This window comes from Ornithorhynchus anatinus, chromosome 2 (assembly GCF_004115215.2).
Source record: "Ornithorhynchus anatinus isolate Pmale09 chromosome 2, mOrnAna1.pri.v4, whole genome shotgun sequence".
Taxonomy (NCBI): Eukaryota; Metazoa; Chordata; class Mammalia; order Monotremata; family Ornithorhynchidae; genus Ornithorhynchus; species Ornithorhynchus anatinus.
In genome coordinates this window covers 62,581,736-62,598,303 of record NC_041729.1, presented here as the reverse complement: position 1 = coordinate 62,598,303, position 16,568 = coordinate 62,581,736, and the positions used below count along the sequence as shown (strand labels likewise).

At 49.5% G+C, this 16,568-nt stretch overlaps 1 protein-coding gene across 1 annotated transcript in view; it reads right to left on the bottom strand.

Annotated features, from left to right (window-relative positions):
* The window catches only part of TEKT4 (tektin 4), a 34,115-nt gene extending 17,912 nt beyond the window's left edge, over positions 1–16,203 (bottom strand). The window contains exons 1-2 of the mRNA XM_029047804.2: positions 15,559–16,203; positions 4,069–4,139 (exon numbers count right to left, since the gene is read on the bottom strand). Coding sequence (XP_028903637.1) covers positions 4,069–4,139; positions 15,559–16,122 — 635 coding nt within the window. The 5' untranslated portion in view covers positions 16,123–16,203. The remainder of the gene's footprint in view (positions 1–4,068; positions 4,140–15,558) is intronic.
* Positions 16,204–16,568: the final 365 nt, after the last annotated feature.

Sequence of the window (16,568 nt, the reverse complement as noted above, 5' to 3'; positions counted from 1 at the left end):
TCAGCCCATCTCTGTCCTTCCTTCACAGCACCCCTGCCCCCCAACACAAATCTCCCTCCAGCTAACAGCTCCCCATCCCTTTTGCTACCTCCATCCTCCTCCCCCACCCCATCAGTGTTATCCTATTCCAGTGCTGCCCCTCATACCCATCACCCTCCCACCACACAGACTCCACCAGTTCACTCCCATCCAACTCCTCCCCACCACTCATACTGTTCCCTCTCCCAGTGTCCCGCCTCCCCCCACCTTCAGCTAAGTGCCTGTGCAACCCCCACTCCATTATGGGAAATCTTCCCTTCATCCTTGAGCTGTTCCTGGACCAATCAACGTTCCTCTTTTCTCAAGCCTCATTTAGTTTCTGAACTACCTTCCCCTGACACACAAAGTGCTCTCCTCAATACCACCCTCGACTGAACACACTTCACTTGCTCTCCTATCACTTTGCCAATCTCATACCACTAACTCTGTAGATCACCCCTGCAGTCCACTTCCGTCACTCCTGTGCATGAGCTGGGGAGTGCCGCTGACAGAAATCCAGATACAGGTCGACCTTGTCCACCTAAATAATAATAATAATAATGATGGTATTTGTTAAGCGCTTACTATGTGCCAAGCACTGTTCTAAGCACTGGGGGAGATACAAGGTAATCAGGTTGCCCCACATGGGGCTCACAGTCTTAATCCCCATTTTACAGATGAGGGAACTGAGGCACAGAGAAGTTAAGTGACTTGCCCAAGGTCACACAGCAGACAAGGGGTGGAGCCGGTATTAGAACCCATGATCTCTGACTCCCAAGCCCAGGCTTTTTATGGCTGTCCTTTCTGTCCCACAAGCCTGTAAACTTGGCATTATCTAGGACTCCCCTCCCCTCATTCAACACCACAACCCGAATGCTGGCAACTTTACCTTTCCTCTCCATCCAAACTGCTACCAAGCTGATCCAAGCACTTATCCTATTCTGCCTTAAGTACTGCATCAGCCTCCTTGCAGAACTCCCTTCCTCCTGTCTTTCCCCACTCCAATCTGTACTTCACTCTGCTGCCTGGATCTTTTTTCTACAAAAATGTTCAGTCCATGTTTCCCCACTCTTCAAGAACCTCCAGGGGTTGCTCATCCACTTCATCATCAAATGGAAACTCCTTACCATTGGCTTTAAAGCACCTTGCCCTCTCCTCCCTTACCTCGCTGATTTCCAACATTTCCAACTACAGCCCAGGTCACACACTTGGCTCCTCTAAATGCCAACCTACTGATTGTTCCTTGTCCGTGTTTGTCTCGCTGCCGAACTCTCCCCCATGTCCCGTTTCTGGCCTGGAACGCTATCTCTCTTCATAGCCTACGGGCAATCACTTCTCTCCTCCTTCAAAGCCTTATTGAAAGCACATCTCCAAGAAGTCTTCCCCAAATTAACCCCCATTTTCTCTTCTCCCACTCCCTTTGGCATCACCCTTGCACTTGAATTTGCCCCCCTTACCCGCCCCTCCCTCAGCTCCACAGAATGTATGTATGTATCTGTAATTTATTTAGTTACACTGATGCTCCTGTAGATCTTAAGCTCCTCGTGGGCAGGGAACGTGTTTGCCAACTCTGTTATATTGTATTCTCCCAAGTGCTTAGTACAATGCTCTGCACACAGTAAATGCCCAATATATACAATTGACTGATACGCCCAGGGCCTGTTCGGTCAGCCTATTAAAGCAGGTTGTTTATTAAATTTACTAGATTGTGCTTGCACTTCTATTCAGAACCCCCCTCATTATTATTATTAAAATAATAATAATAGTGGTAGTAATGGTATTTGTTAAGCACTGGCATGGATACAAGCAAATCAGATTGGACATAGTGCCTCTCCCATGTGAGGCTCCCATTTTACAGATGAGGTAATTGAGGCACAGCCAAGTGAAGTGACTTGCCCAAGGTCACGCCACGGACATGAGGCAGAGCCAGGATTAGAATCCATGACCTTGTGACTCCCAGGTCTGTGCTCTATCTACTATGCCATGCCTTTATAGCTAAATTAATGGTCTCTTAACCTAGGAGGTGGAGGTGAGGATACGAACTAGGGAGAGACCCTATTCAGTGAGACAGTGAGACCCAACAGCAGACCCAACCATAGGAACAGCTTGCTGCCCCTCTTTCCTGAACTTCCCCGAACCTCCTCCTGACCTCTGAGCAATCTTCCCCAGGCCTTGGCAAGGAGGAGGAGGAGGATTCATTATATATTTCAGGTGCATGGACAGGAGTTTTTGATAACCAAACCAACATTCTTGTGGCACTGAATCTCCATTCACCTCCAAACACTTCATTTCAGGGATTATTAACAAAGGGTGTTGAACAGTTGTACTGAGAGTTGATCTTTACAAACTCCTTGGACTAGGAGCTAAAAAGTAATGCTCATAAAGGCCAAAATCTTTGCTAATTCCACGAGCAGAGGGTGGAAATGAGGAGAACCAAATAAAAGCATTGAACATGGCAGGGGGGCGGGGAAGTGGGAGGACTCCATTCTCCACTGCTGACCACTGAGCCATAAAGGTAAATCACTTAAAATCCATCTCCGTTCTCCCTTCTGGAAAATGATGCTATTACCTCTTGCCTCGGCCTCCCAACCACCTAAGAAATAAAAGGAAGTGTCCTGTCCCCTTATGCAATCCATCAGTGGTATTTATTGAGTCCTCCATTTGTGCAGAGCACTGTATTGTGCTTGGCAGACATGTTCTCTGCCCACAAGGAGCTTACATCTTACTCTACTACTGTAAATCTCGCTGTGTCTTGTGAGTCTTTTGGTGTTCTCCAGATTTTAATTCAGTGCATTAGTAAATCCCTTTACTACTGCTAAATCACTAAAATATTTAAACAATTAAATCCTGAAGTGATAATGTACTACATTTATTGGCTAGTTACAAAGCCTTCCTTATGGATTGGCAGGAGGCCCGAAGTTTTCATTCTTGAAGAAATTTTATAGATGGATCAAGGCTTTCTAAGAAATGTGTGAGAATCAGCATACCCTTGTAGAAAGAGACTGGGCCTGGGAGTCAGAGGAACTGGGTTCTAATCCAAGGTCCACCACTGCTTGTGTGACCTTAGGCTTAATTTCTCTGTGCCTTAGTTACCTCTTCTGTAAAATGGGGATTAAGACCGTGAGCCTTATGTGGGATAGGGAGTGTGTCCAACCTGATTATCTTGTATCTACCCCAGTGCTTAGAACGATGCCTGGCACAGAGAAGCACTTAACAAATACCATTAAAGTAAAACAAAAAAGCCCTTCAAGAGCAGTTGTGTGCCCCTAAGCACAAATGCCCCTAGCACTTTGGTCCACATCTTGCCCACTTATTAAGCTCTAACTCCTTTCCTTCTTCCTTTTGTCTACATATTTTCTTAGAGTGTGTCTAAACTCCTTGAGGATTGGATTAATGTCTATCATTTTTTATGGTGTTGTTTTTTATGAGAGGTCATATGAGAAGTCAGTGATCTTCCAGGTCCCTGAGGGCTGACCATAGCTCGGGTCTTGACCCCTAGTCATCCACCCTAATCACTCCAAGGCCCCAGGAAGTATCCAGAGTAGTGTCCAGTGTGACTGAGACTGCCCCGCCCATAATTCCCCAATATGCAGTGGGGGTGGGGAGGCGGGGAAGGAGGGGAAGAGCACACCCAGGCTGCTTCTCCCCCAGGTCCAGGCTCTCTTCGTTGGTGTCTAAAGGTGTCTCTCTAGTAGCCTCGTGGCTGGTGCCAGGGGTCGGGTTTAGCACTGGGGGAGGTATAAGAGGGTCATATCAGACCCGTCCCTTGGCCCATCCCATGCCACGGCCAGGGGAGCTGGCATCTTACCCCTATTTTACAGAGGTAGGCCCAGAGGGGTTAAGTGGCTTGCTCAGGGTCACCCGGCAGGTCGGGAGCAGATCTGGGTCAGGAAAGAGGGTCTTCTGACTCCCAGGCCCCTGCTGGGTCCCCCAGGTCGGGCCGCACATGGCATCCTCCTCAGTCTGGTCCGCCCATGGGGCCAGAGCCCCGTCACTCCTTGGGGGTTCTGAAGCCCGCAGGAGTCTGCCCTGGAAGCAAAGATTTCTTACTGGATCTGATTGACGGCTTGCATCAACGTCCTCTTCAGGAGCTCCTGGACGTTTCTGATGAGTTCAGCTTCCTAGGGTCGAAACAGAGGAACGTCGACGTGAGAGCTGAGCCTGGGACCGTAGCTCCTGGCCGGGAACCACCGCGGGTCTGGAGGTGGCCCATCTCAAGGCCTGCATCGGGGGATGCTCCTCAGCTCCCCGCGGGGTGGGATGCTCAGCACACATTTGGAGCTCAGTTCATAACCGGCAACTGACTGATTGATCAGGAAATTGCTTTCTGAAAATTGAGTTGAGAGCTCTCCAACCATTAGACCCACTTCAAATGCAAGGTTCTGTGCCTCAGATTCCTCATCCGTAAAGTGGAGATTCAATCTCTATTCTCTCTCCCCCTTAGATTGCGAATCCCATGTGGGACAGGAACTGGATCTGATCTGACGGTCTTGGATCTACTTCAGAGCTTAGTACAGTGCTTGACACATAGTAAACACAACAAATATAATGATAATCATTATTGTTACTATTATTATTATAGTTATTATTTATAAGGCTGTGTAACAGGCCCAGGCTGCTTAACAGGCCCAGATCAGTGGACTGAATACCTGGTTCTTTGTCTGAAGAAAGAATCAGTGTCTCAAAGAACTCCATTCTTTCCATTCATCAATAATTTACTATAACCTGTGCATTCTAGAATGAATTAAGTATAGCATTTACCAAATACTTACTCCATACTAAGTACTGGGGCAGACTCCATCCCTGGCTCCACACAGTCTATTTAGAAAAACAGCATGACCTAGGTGGGCCTGGGAGTCAGAGGTCATGGGTTCTAATCCTGACTCTACTACTTGTCTGCTACGTCACTTTGGGTAAGTCACTTCACTGTAAAATGAGTATTAAGACTGTGAGCCCTATGTGGGACAGGGACTGTGTCCAACCGGATTAACTTGTATCTACCCCCCAGTGCTTAGAACGGGGCGTGGCTCATAGTAAGCGCTTAACAAATACCGTAATTATTATTATTATTTTTTTTCACAGAGGAGGAAACTGAGGCCCAGAGAGGTTAAGACACACAACAAGCTGGGAGGAGGGGGCTGTGACTGGAACCCCATTTGCCTGACTGCCCAATCCTGTGCTTTCTCCATTTGACTGTGCTGCCTCTTAGCATTTGGAGAAGGTACTATTATCACAATTGTGCCTATGAGAACATCATCCACTGTTACCTTAATCACAGTCAATCAATCGGTGGTATTCACTGAACACTTACTATGTGCAAAGCACTATGCTAAGCACTCAGGAGGGTACAAAGCAACTTATATACAAAGATATGCAGATAAGTGCTGTGGGGCTGGGGCGAATATCAAATGTCCAAAGGTCACAGAGCTTAAGTGCATAGATGACTCAGAAAGGCAAGAACTTAGAACTTAATATCTCCTCATTTTCAGTGTCGAGTATTTGAGAGGGTCACAAATCCCATAATGGGGTCTTCCATCATTCATTCATTCATTCAAATCGTATTTATTGAGCGCTTACTGTTTGCAGAGCACTGTACTAAACGCTTGAAAAGTACAATTCAGCAACAGATAGAGACAATCCCTTCCCAAAACGGGCTCACAGTCTAGAAGGGGAGACTACAGATGAAACCACAGATGAATCCCAGTTCTTATCAGTCAGTCAATTATCTTATAGGTCAATCATTCATTCATTCAAAGGGAGTACTCTAACTGTGTGCAGAGTACTGTAGGGAGCATCACCAGCAGAAGGAGGGCAGGGATTCTATATATTGTGAAGTTCTCACACAGTCTTCACCCACGTTTTTAGGCAGCTGAGATCTTTTGCAATCTAGCATTTGGGTGCCTCGGTCCAGCGTAGGCCTTGGGCCTTGGTCACTTTGGCCGTCAGTGGGTCCCGTGTGAAATAATTCTTCGCGTGTCCTTCATAGTGAGCCCCACCCCTGCCTGCCTGCTCACTTGTGATGCTCTGGGACCTGACAGGAATGGGGTGGGCAAGGACCAGAGAGGGCACCACCCCCACAGCGTCACATTCGACTCCTCCTCATAGGCCCTGAAGCCTCAGGACTGAGGCGCTGTCATCATCAACACTCAGTGGGAAGTGGCACTGTAGTGTTGCTCCACGAGCACTGAGAGGGGAGATGCTCACATGGCTCTTGGAAGGAGGGGGGAGGCACGGAGAATGTAGTTTAGAAACAAGAGCAAAGAGTAATCGATGAAGCAATCAATCCATGTTATGTAATGGGCGCTTACTGCATGCAGAACCCTGGGTTAAACACTTGGGAAAGGCCAATATAACAGAGCTGGGAGATGCAATCCCTTGCCCACAGAAGCTGACGGTCTAAGGGGAGACAGACATTCAAATAGATTAGGATAGGGGAAATTGTAGAATACAAAGATACGGACCTAAGTGCTGAGGGACTGGCGTGAGGATCAAAGTGATTAAGGGGTACACAGTCAGATTGTGCTGACTGTAACCCCTACAAGGCCAGAAGGAGAGAGAGATTAGGTACCATCTTGAGTTGAGCAGATGGTCTATGGATTTGCCTGGTAGCAAATCCCTACTCCGCAGATAGGAGTTTATGAGTTTGAAATGTCATTAGGGCTTGGGATTTTAAGCAGAGGCCAAAGACATCAATGCAGGAAACCCAAACAATACCTTAGATTTGATTAGCGACGACTGGAGGCTGAATTGCCCGGCTTTGATAAAGAAAAGTCATCTGAGTAACTGACACCTATCAGGTTCTTCTGAGGAAAACCTGCTACCTGGTACCAAGGACCCTCGACCTAGCTCAAAGATAAAACAAATCGTCCCCTGGAGTGCCCTTCTGCTCCTGGGGCCTGTGGAATGGCATTGCCTCCTAATGGTGGTGGCTTTGATGCCAGCCTAGTGCCAACTTTTCCTCTGTTTTCCCTCCACGTTTAGAAGACTGAACAGTATTCTGTCTGACTCCATGGATCAGTGGCAAGAGCCCGGGCTTGGGAGTCAGAGGTCATGGGATCGAATCCCGGCTCTGCCACCTGTCAGCTGTGTGACCGTGGGCAAGTCACTTAACTTCTCTGTGCCTCAGTGACCTCATCTGTAAAATGGGGATGAAGTCTGGGAGCCTCACGTGGGACAATCTGATTACCCTGTATCCCCCCCAGTGCTTAGAACAGTGCTCTGCACATAGTAAACGCTTAACAAATACCAATATTATTATTATTATTATTATTGACCCCAGGGTTCTTGGACAGGCCGATGGCAAGGGCCTGTCCTGTGGGGAATGTGCCTGCCAGGTCTGCTCTCAGAGACCTTAGTTATGTCTGAGGGGATTCTTTATTTCTATATCTTTTGCACCTTCAATTTTCAGCTAGTTCACCCTGGTTCTATTTCTTGTTACAGCTTAGCTCTTCTCTCCTCCACCCACTGTTTGCAAGTGATCTTGATCAGTCTTCTCCTTGAGGGCAGAAAACTTGTATCTTGCTTCTGTTTCTGGCTCCTTTAAGCACTAAATACAGTGCCTTGCACTCAGTAAGCCCTCAATAAATACTCATGATTGATTCAGGGAAAATGTGGTTTTGCTGGTTTCTCCCCTACTCCAATGGGCAGGGAATGGGTCTACCAATGCTCTTGTTCTGTACACTCCCAAGCATTTAGTATGGTGCTCTGCGCACAGTAAGCTCAATAAATATCAATGATTGATTGACCGGTTATTGAAAAGATGTAGCAAATAGGGATTCATTCAAAAGGCAGAACTCACTGAGCCACCATCTCATCTTACCCACCTTCCAATCACCTGCTCATTGCCTCCCTTCTGCCTGGAACTCCCCTTCGCATCAAATGCAAACAGACCACTGTGCTCTCCATCTTCAAAACCCTTCTGAAATCCCACCTCCCGTAGAAGGGTTCCCCCTCCAGATTATGAGCTCGTTGTGGGCAGGGACTGTCACTCTTTATTGCTGTATTGTACTTTCCCAAGCGCTTAGTACAGTGCTCTGCACCCAGTAAGCGCTTAATGAATATGATTGAATGAATGAAGGACTTCTCTAATTAATCTCCCACCTCCCCATCATATTCCCACCACTACTGATGCTTTCGAATTTCTGCATCACTAAGTACTTGGATTGCATTTATGTATGGATCGTTATATTTTCTATCATTTCCGCTTCCCTGAAAGGTACTTTAGTGTCTGTCTCCCTCGCTAGTGGGCTAGGATCATGTTTATTGGCATTCTTGCGCTCTCCTAAGTGCTGAGTACGGTAGGATGCACTCGGTGTCTGCTCAGTCAATACTTCAGATTGATAAGGAAAGAATGGAGGCAGAAGGGCTTTCCATTCCAAGAGGAAGCTGTGAGCAGGCCTGGGTGAGGTCGCTTCAATGTCGGACAGTTTGGTCTGGACAAGGCCTCTGCGTCTGCTGTTTTTCTTGTATATGTCCAGCCTGTTCTGCCAGTGAGTTGGGCTCAGACGTGGCACCCATGTCCACCGGACCCGGGAGGGGGATAGGAAGTTCTGGAAAGAATTGGCGGGGTCAGGGATCCCCTGGAGATAGGCTCTAGGTTGGGTAGACTCGGACGGGCTTCTGGAACGCGAAGGGCCCGATGTTACCACTTACCGCTGCCCACGGGGCACAGCACATGTGACATCACATGAGACTCTTTGTCCGGGCTGCACGAGGGCTGCCAGTGACCACACCAACCCCCACCATGACCAAGGCATGGCTATGACTAAGGCCAAGAGCTCCTGGGTCCCCCAAAGGCCAGAGGAAAAATAGCAAATGCCCAATGCCAGCAGACACTTCTGCAACAGTGAACACAATCAGTGGTATTTACTGAGTGTTTACTGTGTGCAGAGCACTGTATTAAGTGCTGGGGAGAGTACAGTACAACAGAGTTGGTAGACAATTTCCCTGCCCACAATGAGCATACAGTCTAGAGGGGGAGGCAGACATTAATATGACTAAACCTTTATAAATAATATAAATAATGTATTGGCAGGCATCATGTAGGAACCCCAAAATCTGCAAGCGTGTCCACATCTGGCCCGGCCTCTAGCTCTTACATATTTATCCATACCCAACCTCAGTACTTCTGTGGGTATGCACTTTCTTTCTTTCTTTCTTTCTTTCTTTCTTTCTTTCTTTCTTTCTTTCTTTCTTTCTGTCTGTCTGTCTGTCTGTCTTTCTTTCTTTCTTCCATGCATCCATCCATTCATTCATTCAGATTCTACTGCTTTTTCTACAAAAACGTTCAGGACACATTTTCCCACTCCTCAAAAAACTCCAGTGGCTGCCCATCTACCTCCATATCAAACAAAAAGTCCTCACCATTGCCTTAAAGCACTCCATCACCTTGCCCCCTCCTACCTCACCTCACTATTCTCCTACAACCCAGCCCGCACACTTTGCTCCTCTAATGCTAACTTTCTCACTGTGCCTCCATCTCATCTATCTCACCAACCCCTCGTCCATATCCTCCACATGGGAGAAGCAGCGTGGCTCAATGGAAAGAGCACGGGCTTTGGAGTCAGGGCTCATGAGTTCGAATCCCAGCTCTGCCACTTGTCGGCTGGGTGACTGTGGGCAAGTCACTTAACTTCTCTGTGCCTCAGTTCCCTCATCTGTAAAATGGGGATTAAGACTGTGAGCCCCACATGGGACAACCTGATTCCCCTATGTCTACCCCAGCGCTTAGAACAGTGCTCGGCACATAGTAAGCGCTTAACAAATACCAACATTATTATTATTAATATTATTATCCTGCCTCTGGCCTGGAACACCCTCCATCCTCAAATCCGACAATTACTCCCCCCACCTAAAAAGCCTTATTGAAGGCACATCTCCTCCAAGAGGCCTTCCCTGTCTAGGCCCCCTTTTCCTCTTCTCCCACTCCCTTCTGCATCGCCCTGACCTGACTTACTCCCTTTGTTCTTCCTCCTTCCCAGCCTCAAAACACTTATGTACATATCTGTAATTTATTTATTTATATTAATGTCTGTCTTCCCCCCTCTAGACTGAAAGCTCATTGTGGGCAAGAAATGTGTCTGTTTATTGTTATACTGTACTCTCCCCAGCACTTAGTACAGTGCTCTGCACATAGTAAGCACTCAATAAATATTTTGAGTTAATTAATTGATTAATTGATTGAGTTAATTAATTAAATAGAATGCAAATATTTCTACACCATGAACAGGGTTACAGCTGGCCAAGGTAACCATCCTGGCCCACAGGATGGTGCTGGCCAGCCTGGAACTCTTGGTGGCTTCTGTCACTCACCTGGAGCTTCTCACTGAGCGAAGACCTTTTTTTTAATGGGATTTGTTAAGCACCCATTAAAGGTCAAGCACTTTTCTTAAGGGCTGGGGTAGATGAAAGTTAATCAGGTTGGACAGAGTCCCTGTCCCACAAGGGCCTCACAAGTCTAAGTAGGAGGGAGAAAAGGCATTGAATCCACATTTTGCATTTGAGGAAACTGAGACAGAAGTTAAAGTGACTTCCCAAGGTTTTCTGGCTCCCAGGCCTGTGCTCTTTCCATTAGGCTGTTCACTCAGAAAGCCAATTTTAAGGATGGCAGACAGTACTGTCTTTGCTTTGTCTGGTCCTCAGTTTTCTCCCTCAAATCTTGTCACAGCCTGTACTGAAGGGAAACCCCTCTGAATGCAGAGTAAGCTTGGAAAACTGCCAATATTCTGCTCTGAAGTTAATGATAGCTACTTTCACTACCATCACGTGTGACTGTCAATTAGCAGGATAATGGATGTTTTAGATTTCAAGGTGTAGGCTGGATTTTTTCTCATTGCTGCTGACGGCGTTTCTCGTGGCGGAACTGTATTTCCCCCAGTGGTGACCTCTTCTCCTATGGGCTTTAGACTGGGGACTGCTCACCCCTTGTGCCCATGGGAAATCTATTCAGGGGCGGGGTAGACTTCAGTCACGTGGCACAGGTGATGTCTTTATTTCTGCTATTTGCCTGACATAAAATGCCGTTCAACTACACAATTCCCTTATGCTTACAGAGTTTGTCCAGGGGATTCACCTGCTCCAGAACCCCTGTGGCCCTTTCCATCACCCTCCGAGTACAAACACTGCTTCGGCCTAGTGGAAAGTCCTAATTCTGCCCAGTCCAGGACCCTGCTTCTGCCCAGTGCAGTGCCCTGCATCACATGAGCACTCAATGAAAGGGAAGCATCATGGCTTATTGGATAGAGCATGGGGCTGGGGTTAGAAGGACCGACTCTGCCACTCGCCTGCTGTGTGATCATGGGCAAGTCACTCAGTTCTCTGAGCCCCAGAACCCTCATCTGGAAAATGGGGATTAAGACTGTGAGCTCTGTGGGAGACAGGAACTTGGTCCAACCCAATTACCTTGTATCTACCCCAGAGCTTACTTAGTACAGTGCCTGGCACATTGTAAGCACTTAACAAATGCCACAGTTATTATTATTATTAATGAATACTGATGCCATTGCAATTACTGCGATTCCCTCTACTCCTGGTACAACTTCTACTACTTCTGCTATACTAGTGTTACTCCTGCTACTACTACTGCTGCTACTTTTGTCAGTACTACTTAGAACAGTGCTTTGCACATAGTAAGCGCTTAACAAATGCCATCATTATTATTATTATTAATACCAATACCACTACGATAAAGACGATGGCTGCTATTAATAATAATTATAATAATAATGTTGGTATTTGTTAAGCGCTTACTATGTGCCGAGCACTGTTCTAAGCGCTGGGGTAGACACAGGGGAATCAGGTTGTCCCACGTGGGGCTCACAGTCTTAATCCCCATTTTACAGATGAGGGAACTGAGGCACAGAGAAGTTAAGTGACTTGCCCACAGTCACACAGCCGACAAGTGGCAGAGCTGGGATTCGAACTCATGAGCCCTGACTCCAAAGCCCATGCTCTTTCCACTGAGCATGATAACTACCAGAAATACTACTATTTCACTGCTACTACAACTTCTGAGCCATGGGGCGAGGTAACGGGAGCCAAGATGTAGGAAGGCTGGACACTGGACATCAAAATACTGGCCATGAAGAGAGCCGATGCCATGTCTGAACTGGGAGGAAAACTGTGATGATCTGATTGTTCCACCGTTTGCCTGGAAAGCTCAGAAAATTGCCGCAGTGGACAGTTAGTGTCCAGAGGAACTCCAAGCCTGAAATCTGGTCCTCCTCGTCCCATCTAAACCTTCAGATTTACCACTCTGGGTGTGGGGACCTGAGAAGTGTCAGTGCCAGTCACAGTCAACATTGCCAGTGGTGTGGAGTGAATCAGCGGAGGGTCTGCAGCTGAGATGGGGCAATAACGAGGGCCGAGGAGTCAGATATGGTTGGGCCTCAGAAACAGCTCAGAGGGCCCTTCGGTCAGTCAGTCAATCCATCAATCAGTGCCGGTTTCCGGAAGGGTGAGATCCGGAACGGGGGCCCATGTGGCTTGGAAAAAGCTGGTTCTGATCCTGGTTCACTGATCTTGGTTTACTGCTGTCATAAGGAATGTGTCTTCCCATGAGAGGAGGAGGGAAGGGCGGAATCAATCTGTGACATGTACTGAGTGCTTACTGTGAAGCACAATCCTGTACTAAGTGTTTCAGAGAGTACAAGACAATAGAATTGGTAGACCCGATTCCTTCCCCCAAGGAAGTGTGGCGGACAGTCACTAAAATAAATTAGAGATAGTACAAACACTAGAGTACAAGGGGATGCTCATAAGCACTGTGGGAGTAGGATGATTATCAAAGTGCTTAGGGCTACAGACCCAAGTGCACAGGAGATAGAGGGTGAGCTCCCCGTAAGCTTCTTACGGGCAGGGAACGTGTCTGCTAACTGTTATAATGTACTTAATAGACTGCTCTGCATACTTTGATGGAATGATGGATTGAGAATAGGGCGGGGAGATGAGAGGTTAGTCGGAAAAAGCTTTCTGGAGGAGATATAAATTTAGTAGGCCTCTGGAAATGAGAGAGCGCTGGTCTATCAGATTTGAAGTGGGGAGGAAGCTCCAGTCCAGAGGGAGGACATGAGCAAAGACTCAGTGGCGAGATAGAAGAGATTGAGGTACAGTGAGTAAACTACTGATGCTCTCAATGCTACATTTTATTACAGCGACAGATGACCTCGTCCAAGCTGGAATGAGCTCAGTACCCGCTCAGTCATACTGCCCATTTTCTGGGATTTGTACGGGAGGCCCAGAGTCCTGAGTGACTTTCACCATATACTTCTACACCCACCCCCCCGGCCCCAACCTAGCCCCTGCCCTCTTCTCTGTCAACCTCACTCTCCCTAACCCTGAGATCCGGAGGACAGGACACAAGTAGGGGTGGGACCCTTTTTCTCCGTTTCAATACAAATAATCCCTTGGGCCCAATTAAGTGGAAATGATGAGGGTTTATGGAATCTGAGCCAAGGGTGGGGCTAAACTGGAAACCAGAGCAACGTTTTGAGTATGCTCTCAGTTAGGAACAGAGCAAATACCTGGGACCTCCTCCCTCGTTTTACCCAAGAGAGAAGCTGTGTCATTAGCAGTTGAATCAGGCAGGTCTTCAGAGCACACCTGGTGAGATCTGAGGAAGAACTTCCAGGAGGGAGTCTCAAGAACAGACACCGCCTTGCATTGGAGGCTTTATTTAGTAACCTGCTTGATGGGTGGGGGCTGGGCTGCCTGACCTCTCAGGGGTCCTTCTGGCATGAAGGGTGGGGCAGGTAGGAGATGCCTGGGGTCCCTGAGGCTTCCCCCAGTGCTCAGTCTGCAGCTAATGAGGAATCAGGAGCAACGCAGGGAGCACAGCCCCAGTTTCCCACTGCGTCTTCCGGTCACCATGGCTACAGTTGCTACGGGCAGCTTCTGGGGTTACCCTGAGTAGCAGCAGCAATCAGAGGATTGGCATACGACTCAGAAGATTGGTGTACAACGGGGGGATTCCCCAAGGCTTGGGAGCTGGGATGCTGGCCCTCCCACCCGACCCTCCCCACCTCCATGGATGCTCCAAAGGAGGAGAGGGCAGCACCTCCACTGTGGGAAGCAGTATGGCCTGGTGTAAAGAGCCCAGGCCTGGGAGTCAGAGGACCTAGGTTCTAATCCCGGTTCCACCACTTGTTACACTCCTTGTTACCTTGGGCAAATTACTTCACTTTTCTGGGCCTCAGTTTCCTCATCGGTGAAATGGAGATTTAATACTTGTTGTCCCTCCTACTCGGACTGTGAGTCCCATGTGGGACCTGATGATGCTGAATCTACCCCAATACTGTAGTTGGCAGGTTGTAAATGCTTAACAGGTACCACAATCATTCTTATTCCTATTATTTTTATCACTTTGGGCAATAACCTTGAACTTGGGCAAGTCCCTTAATTTTTCTGTAAAATGGAGATTGAGAGTGTGAACCCCGTGTGGGACTTGGACTATGTCCAAACCAATTTGCTTGTACCCAGCCCAGGGCTAAGTAGAATGCCTGGCACATAGTAAGTGCTTAACAAATACCACAGATTATTATCATTATTATTATCACCTAGGGGAGGTGGGAGGAAGGGCAGTGTACCTAATTGAAAATATTCAATGTTCACCCTGCCCTCTAGAATGGAAGGTCCTTGTGAGCAGGAAATGTGGCTCGTGCTTCCATAGTGCGGCTCACTGCCTTCAGAGGGCGGCCACTCAATACATCTCGACAAGTGGACCACCTGCTGCCCCACATTGGGCCCCGTTTGCATCCCCGCCTCCCTCTCGCCACTGGCAAGCCAAGGTGGAGGGGGGGTGGGGGTACAGAACCTTGGCCTTCTCCTCCCAGGCCGGGGTGAACCCTGGCACTGCCTCTGAGTCTGGGAACTCACCTGCCCTGTATTACAGGGAAACCAGGAATTCCCACCTCCTTCCTCCCCCGCCTCTTACCCTCTCCTCCCCCCCAACCAATCTCCCTTACTCCCTTCAGCCAAAGGGGCTCTGGAAGAGAGGGATGCTGCCCTTAAGACCATCCCAAGGATGGTTCTGGGGTCGCACTCGGACAGCGGGCCTGGGCTGGGCGGTGGCACTCTTTACTGCATGGTCTCTGCGTGTACTTTACTGTGTGTTCCTGGACTTCGTGACATCTTCTCTGCATGTATCACACATACTCTTCACCGCGTGACTCTGCAGGGACCACGCTCTTTACTGGGTACTCTCTGCATGTGTGACTTCCACTCTTTACCTTCACCACACATTCTCGGGATTTACTGCATGTGCTCTGCGTGTTCTCCGCACGCACTGCATGCTCTGGAGTGACCCTCCACTGCGTGTTCTCTGCACGTACCCTTTACCGTGTGTTATCTGCCTGTACTGCGCGGGTGGTGGTGACATTGGCCGCGCGTTCCCTGCACATACTCTTGACTGCATGCTGTCCACCCGGGCCGAGGATGGCCCATGGAGTAAAGAGTGCCAGCCCCCGCCGTGGGGGCCGCCTGCGTTCCCCGCTGGGGCCCGGCCGGGAGCTCTGGCCTTTCCAGCCTCCGCAGGGCGGGCGTCACCTTCAACAGCTGAATTTCCGCGCTGTCCCGGACCAGGTCGGGGGGCCGCCTCCTCTCCCGGCACTGCAGGTTGTCCATGGCGATGGAGAAGGGCAACTCCAGGGCGTCCAGAGCCTTCTGCAGGCGCAGCTTCTGGGCCAGGAGCAGGTCCGTCTCGCCCGTGAGCTCCTCGATCTCCCGCTGCAGCTCCGACTTCCAGAAGTGCAGGTCCTGGAGCCGCTCGCCCAGCTTCTTGGTGGTGTCGGCCTGGGTGCCCTGGGCCCGCGTTTCGGCCTCGGTGGCCAGCTGCCGGGCCTCCCGGCGGGCGCGCTCCAAGCCGTCGCAGTCGGCGAAGGCCTCGTAGTACCGGGCGTAGTTGTTCTGGTGCCACTCGTCGGGGAGGTAGCGGGCGCCGCGGAAGCCGGCCGTGGCCAGGCCGGAGGAGCTGAAGGGCCCCGTGTTGCGGGCCACTTGGTACTCCCGCGGGGGCAAGGCGCACACCGGGATGGTCTGCGGGGCCGGCTCCCCCGTCAGCAGCGGGCCCGAGGGGGTCACCCAGCCCGACTCGCAGGTCGCCTCCCCCATGGCTGCTCTCCGTCCCCTCTCCGTCCCCGCTCCGTCCCCGCTCGGCCGGCGGCCGCGGTTGCCCGGGAAACGGCCCGGCTGAGCTCGGATGGGGGAGGAAGAGCCCCGTTGCTAGGCAGCGAGGGTCGCCAGGCGACAGCCAATGGCCGGAGGGCCGCCCGAGGACCGGCCTCGACGTGGGGGCGGAGCCAGGCCCCGCCTTCTAAAAGGGCCGGGGCTCGTGCGCCTGCTCATTAATAATAATAATAACCATGTCGTCTTTGTGAAGCTCTTACTATGTGCCGAGCACTGTTCTGAGCGCTGAGGTAGATGCGAGGCAATCGGGTCGTCCCACATGGGGTTCCCAGTCCTTTTTGCAGATGAAGGAACTGAGGCACCCAGAAGTGAAATAATACTAATGATGGTATTGGTTAAGCGCTTACTATGTGTCGAGCACTGTTCTAAGC